The 6,658-nt window shown below is 42.4% G+C and overlaps 1 protein-coding gene across 7 annotated transcripts in view; it reads right to left on the bottom strand.

Annotated features, from left to right (window-relative positions):
* STKLD1 (serine/threonine kinase like domain containing 1) overlaps nucleotides 1-6,658 on the bottom strand; it is a 32,804-nt gene that overhangs the window by 14,446 nt on the left and 11,700 nt on the right. For 6 of the 7 annotated variants that reach the window (XR_012897165.1, XM_075905269.1, XM_075905268.1 and 3 more), the window contains exons 11-12: nucleotides 5,806-5,895; nucleotides 4,253-4,369 (exon numbers count right to left, since the gene is read on the bottom strand). Coding sequence is in view for 6 of the 7 variants with exons in the window: in XM_075905269.1 (XP_075761384.1) it covers nucleotides 4,253-4,369; nucleotides 5,806-5,895 (207 nt within the window). In the remaining variant the exon portion in view is untranslated. The remainder of the gene's footprint in view (nucleotides 1-4,252; nucleotides 4,370-5,805; nucleotides 5,896-6,658) is intronic. The other variant, XM_075905270.1, reaches the window with a different exon arrangement.

Here is a 6,658-nt window from a genome sequence, read left to right as displayed (position 1 = left end):
ATTTGCAGTCTTTTACAATGGAGCAAATGCTGGCATTTACATTTTTCCAGTTTCAGTTGTGCAGAAAGCTTTTGCTTTGATTTACTTTCGGTTTCAGTTTACCAAGCAAGTCCCAAAGGAATATATTCTGCATTTAGACTTAGTTCATTCAAAACTGAGACTGATCAAGAGACGAAAAAGCAAGAAATCTCATTTCCTCTTCCAACAGGTGAAAGAAGAGGAGGTCTGCTAATTTTAAAATTATGAACAACATAGGGCCAGATTTTCAAATGTATTTAGACACACAGGAGTGCAGATAGGCACTTCAAGGGATTTCCAAAAGTGCCTGAACAGTTTAGATGCCTAATTCCAAGTGATTTCTAGCTCACTGTGATCAAAAACAATGTCAATTCACTAACTATATCTAACACTTCCTCTGTTTAATAAATCAGTTCATTTTGAATACAAAACATGTTTTGGGAAACTTTTTTTTTTTTTTTGCTTACGTATGCAGCATTGTTATGGTAGTTTTATTTAATTAGGAAAAAAATTATAATACTATTTATGTTCAATTTAATTGCATTCTAATTTCCATCCAAATGCAACTTGACTTGTATCATGAGGAAACAAAAATCATCTAGAAATGTAGTTTGTTATTTTTAGGGCTGTTGATTAATCACGGTTAAGTTATGATTAACTAAAAAAGGTCATAATTTTAAAAATTAATCACAGCTAATCAGTTTTAATATCCCTGTTAAATAGAATAATTAAAATGTATTAAATATTTTGAATGTTTTTTTCTACATTTTCAAATATATTGATTTCAATTACACAGAATACAAAGTATACCGTGTTCATTTTATATTATTTTTATTACAAATGTCTGCATTGTAAAAATGATTTTAAAAATAGTATTTTTCAATTCACTTCATACAGCTATTTATAGTACAATCTTTTTTCATGAAAGTGCTCCTTACAAATGTAGATTTTTTTTGCTACATAACTGCACTCCAGAACAAAATAAATGTAAAATTTTAGAGCGTACAATTAATCTCAGTCCTGCGTTTTGTGCAGCCACTCACTGAGTCAAGTGAGACAAACAAGTTTGTTGATGTATACAGGAGATAATGCTGCCTGCTTCTTATCATATATATTATCTGAGAGTCTGTAACACTGACGTACATGGCCATGCCCCCTGACCGTGTACATCAGCGCCCCGCCCCCCTTCCCTCCCTCCCTGGCAGTTTGGCTGAGCGCTGTGCCGCTCAGCTGGGCCCCGGCGGGGGAGCAAGCGGCGGCAAGTGGCCCTTTGGGGTCCGTGCTCCCCACGTGTGGCTCCCGCTGGGCCCAGCGCAGGAAGCGCAGATCCCAAAGGGCCGCTTGCTGCCGCTTGCTCCCCCGCTGGGGCCCAGCGGAAGCGCTGCTCAGCTGGGCCCGGGGTGGCAAGCGGTCATTTGGGGTCCGCACTCCCCACACTGGGCCCAGCGGGAGCGCCGCAGAGCATCACAGAGGGAGGGGAAGGGGGCGGGGCTCGCCGGAAGGGGGGTGGGAAGCAGAGCTGGGGGGGGGGGGATCGGGGACTGTGGGGCTGGAGGGGAGGATGGGGGGGGGCCCGGAGGAAGGGAAGCAGTGCTGTCGGGGGCGGGGGCAGTGTCCATGAGGCTGTGGGGGCTGGCCGGCAGGAAGAGGAGGTGGAAAGCAGAGCTGGGGGGGGATTCCGGGGGCCGTGTGTCTGGATGGCAGTGGGAAGCAGACCTGGAAGGGGGCAGGGGGGGAAGGGTGTAGCCACTGGCCGCAGCCAGAGTCCTTGTGTATGTCACCGCCCCCCCCCCTTTCTCCTCCCGCCGTGGCACTGAGTGGTGCGCCCCTCAGCCGGGCCGCCATGGGAGAGGGGAAGCGGGGCGGGGACATAGATAGCCCTCCCCCAGCCGTGTACGTCACCACCCTGCCCCTCCTCATCCACGGTGGCCCGGCTTAGTGCACAACACTCAGCCGAGCCACCACAGAGCAAGGGGAAGGGAGTGGGGCGGGGCGGTGACGTACATGGCCAGGGGGCGGGGCCGTGTACATCACCGCCCTCCTTCTCTTCCCGCTGTGGCACTCAACTGAGTGCTGCACCCATCAGTTGGGCCGCCGGGGGAGCCAGCAGTGCAAGGGGCCGTTTGGGCTCCCCCGGCGTGGGAGGGGAAGGAAGGGCGGTGACATACACAGCCCCGCCCCCTGCCCGTGTACATCACCACCCCGCCCCCCTCCCTCACAGCAGCCCGGCTGAGCAGGCAGCACTCAGCCAAGCGCCATGGCGGGAGGGAAGAGAGAGGAAGGAGGAGGAGGAGAAGAGAGGCAGGAGGGGGAGAAGAGAGACGGAGAGAGAGGCAGGAGGCAGAGGAGAGCTGAGAGGCGGGGGGGCGGGGAGGCAGGAGGAGGAAAGAGAGACAGAGCGAGAGCTCAGGAGAGATGACCTGAAAATCCCATCTTATGACGGGCTAATTGGCTACTTTTTAATGTTACCTGAAAGTGTAGCCAGCATTGCAAAGTAGTTAAATGCTAAACATTCATATACCCCTTCATGCATTGGCCACCATTCCAGAGGACATGCTTCTATGCTGATAACGCTTAGTAAAAAAAGTTGCATTAATTAGATATGTAAGTGAAGGCCTTGGGGGAGAATTGTAGGTCTCCTGCTTTGTTTCAGTCATATTCTGCCATATATTGCATGTTATTTCAGCCTCAGCAGATGACCCTACACATGTTGCTCATTTTAAGAATACTTTCACTTCAGATTTGGCAAAATGCAAAGAAGATACCAATGTAAGAGTTCTAAAGTTAGTTGAAGCACTCCACCCAAGGTTTAAGAACTGCAGTGTCCTTCAAAATCTGAGAGGGGCGAAATGTGAAGCATGCTTTCAGGAGTCTTAAAAGAGCAATACTCCAATGTGGAAACTACAGAATACCAAAAAAGAAAATCAACCTTCTGTGGGTAGCATCTTGCTCAGATGATAAAAATGAATATAGGTCCACGCTGCTTTGACTTATAAAGCAGAACCCCTCCTGAGCATGGATGCATGGCCTCAGGAATGGTGGTTGAAGGAGAAAGGGATATATGAATCTTTAGTGCATGTGACCCATAAATATTTTGCAACCCTAACCACAACAGTGCCACATGAATGCCTGTTCTCACTTTCAGGTGACACTGTGAACAAGGCGGCGGCAAAATTATCTGCTAAAATGTACACAATCTTGTTGGTCTGGAAATTGGCTGAGAAAAAGTAACACTGAGCGGCCTTGTAGCTTTCTGCTGATCCCCTCAACTGCAAACAGTGAACCACAACCAATGGGAGCCATGAGGCTCCAAGGCAACTGAGCTGATAAGCAAACAAACCAGAATGGTCCATTAACAGCTTTCTCGGATGGCCCACTTTGAGGAACACGGCTCTAAGGCTTGTATTGTTTTATTTTGAATGCAGTTATTTTTACACACACACACACACACACACACACACACATACACACACACACACACACACACACACACACACTCACTCTACATTTGTAAGTTCAACTTTCATGATAAAGAGATTGCACTACAGTATTTTTATTCAAAGAATTTAGAATACTGTACTGTTTTGTTTTTTTACTATGCAAATAGTTGTAATAAAAATATCAAGTGAGCACTGTACGCTTTGTATTGTGTTGTAATTGAAATCAATATATTTAAAAATATAGAAAACATCCAAAAATATTTAAATGAATGATATTCTGTTATTGTGATTAATCGTGATTAATTTTTAATTGCATGATTAATTTTAATCAGTTGGCAGTCCTCGTTATTTTCTATTATAAAAAATTTAAAATTAAGAATCTGAATAAATGTCTGTTTAAATAAATATGTACAGATAGATATAGGCTATCCTCCTGATGAGCTAATGAAATTGCCAAATTTAATATAAAGGCTGTATTTAGCTGTAAACAAACATGTTTTAATGTTAAAACCACCTAATTTGAGAATCATCCTTTAGAAAAACTACTAAAAACGACAAATGCAAAACAGAATTAAAAGAAGTTTTTTCTTGCTGATCTCCATTACTTTGATTTAAAATCAAACCACATGCCTGAGAGAACGTGAATGCCCATGGCTGACTAAATTCCCATGTACCTATAAATTTACCCCTTAATATATTATTATGAATATTATCAACATATTCATTTAAATTCTTTTTTGCTCCATGTAACAAGTTACTTATCAGTGTTTCCTATGGAACCTCAATTACTGTACCTTGGCCAATAATGTCAAGCAATAATCTGCAGCCATCTAATTGTAGCTCTGGAGAATTTATATGATTCCTCATTGCACAAGTGATAGGATCCAGCAATTCTAGCAAATATATTAAAGCTGTGGAGAACAGAATTGTTACAATCAACATTTAATACCACTATGAATAGCTCAGCTGGTCTATATGCTTCCCTCCTTCAACACAAGATGGACTTTCTAGCGTTAGGACAGAAACGCTGGGTTGGGTTCCTGTGCACGACATAATAAGGCAGAGATGGTGGAACAATGTTCTTGATCTGTAAGGAAAGCTGTGCATATCAAGATGGAGCATTACGTACTGAGACCAGGAGTCTTGTAGACAGCCCCTCTGCATTAAAGATGAAAGCAGCTACAAACAGCCATTTTGTTCAAGTTAGTTGGAGCCATTTTCCTCCTAGAAAGTAATTCACAGCTCTTGGCTGGCTACATTAAGACAGTGACTCTCAACCAGGAATATGAATACCCTGGAAGTATGCAGAGGTCTTCCAAAGGGTACCTCAACTCATTTAGTTATTAGTATTTTTTACAACAGACTACATAAAAAGCATAAAAGTTGGTACAAACTAACATGTCATACCAATGACTTGTTTATTCTGGTCTATATACTGTACAAATCAAACCCACAAAACATAGAAAATTGTCCAAAGGAACTTAGATGTCCTCTTGAAAACCATTCTAAGCATTCTCAGGGATGTAAATATCTATTGTAACAAATTCTGCTTATATCACTGCTAGGGAGGCTCTATCCATGCCTATTCAAACTGTTATTTATCAATCACACTGTTTCAATGGCAAAAGTCACTTTTAAGTTGAAATCCTTCACAGATATTGGTAGAGGACATGAAAAAAACATATTCATTCCCCTTATTGCTTACAGTTTAGCAGTAAATTGTTACATTTTAATATCTACCCTGATCTTAAACATGTTTTTTTAATATTAAAGCTCAATACAAGTGTTAAAAGTAGTAACAGTTTGAAATAACAGTACTATTAGTGGAATTTGTTTAAAAGAGTGAATTTATAGTTCATAAAAGTATTTGCCTAATAGCACTGCAGAGAACTAGGCATAATGAAGGAAAAAGCTATGTAAACACACTGTTCTTGCAAAACATTAAAATTCCAACCAGCCCGACTCCCTATTATTACAGTCCTGGGACCTCACAGATTTCTGACAACACATACCAGCCTTGATGAATGGCATCTTTGGGCCTGTTCCACAAACACAGCTCCGCCAGTGCACTCCAAACCTGTCCAACAGTGTCTCTGCTATTGTAGTCCATGCTTTTCCCCAACAGAGATAGATAACTAATTGTGCAAATTTATAGGCTGTTTCCACATTTACACAAGTGGAAAATAGTTTGGGACCAATCACACTCATATTCAGTTGTAACCAAGGGCAGATTTTGAACCCAGTTTTCCAACAGGCTAATATACAGTTATGCAGTATGTTTTTCCATTATTTTCTGAGGGCAAGCAGGGAGCAAGAACACAACAAAACAAAATGCTGAAATACTGACCCACACCATTTTCATCCCCTACTAAGCTGGCAAGGCGCTTTATGGCTTTTGCTTGAGCCTTCTGTATGTCCCAGTAAGTCTGCATAAATTCTGCATAAAACAAGATATAAGTTTCTGTGTGTCATTTTTTCACAAATATTTGCAGGATATGTTCATAATTTTATTGTTTTCCTAATCTGTACTTAGCCTGTGAATTCACATAACTGAAAAAAATTCAACTTGAGACTCGGTTAAAAAAACAAATTGAAAAAACTACAAAAAAACATTTTAAAATCGCAAAATGTTTCTCTCTCTCATATTCAAAATAGTAGGTATGTTGACATATGAACAAAACAGGGTAAGATTTTTCCCCACCTATGCATATGCCATTTCCTCTTTTAGGGAACTCTAGCAGTGAACTAAAAAGCAGTGAACTTGGTAGTTTTTATCTTGTGCACAGCAGATTCAAAACTAAAGTTAATTCCATTCAAACCTCTGATAAAAGCCATGGTCCAGAACAAGGCCGACCTATGGGGGGGATGGGATAAAGGGGTCTGGCAATTCAAAGGGGACCAGGGCTCCTGGCTGCTTGTACTGTGGCAATAGCAGCAGTCAGAGCTAAGGTGGGCCCTTTACATTGCTGCCAGAATGCCACAGGGTAAGCCCCAGTCAGAGCTGAGACCTGGCTGGGGGTAGCACTGATGGCTGCTCCCAGCCCCACCCCTTCTAGGAGTACAGAACTGGCCACACCCTCTCCCAGGCAGATCCCCAGATAGCATCAACAGAGCTCCAATAGATTCAAAGGATACATGCTGACTCCACTAGTATGGATCTGATCCCAAAATATATAACATTTTCTTCAGTCAAATATCTT

This window comes from Pelodiscus sinensis, chromosome 22, assembly GCF_049634645.1.
Source record: "Pelodiscus sinensis isolate JC-2024 chromosome 22, ASM4963464v1, whole genome shotgun sequence".
Taxonomy (NCBI): Eukaryota; Metazoa; Chordata; order Testudines; family Trionychidae; genus Pelodiscus; species Pelodiscus sinensis.
The sequence above is the reverse complement of the archived record's forward strand: the minus strand, read 5'-3'. Positions and strand labels throughout refer to the sequence as shown.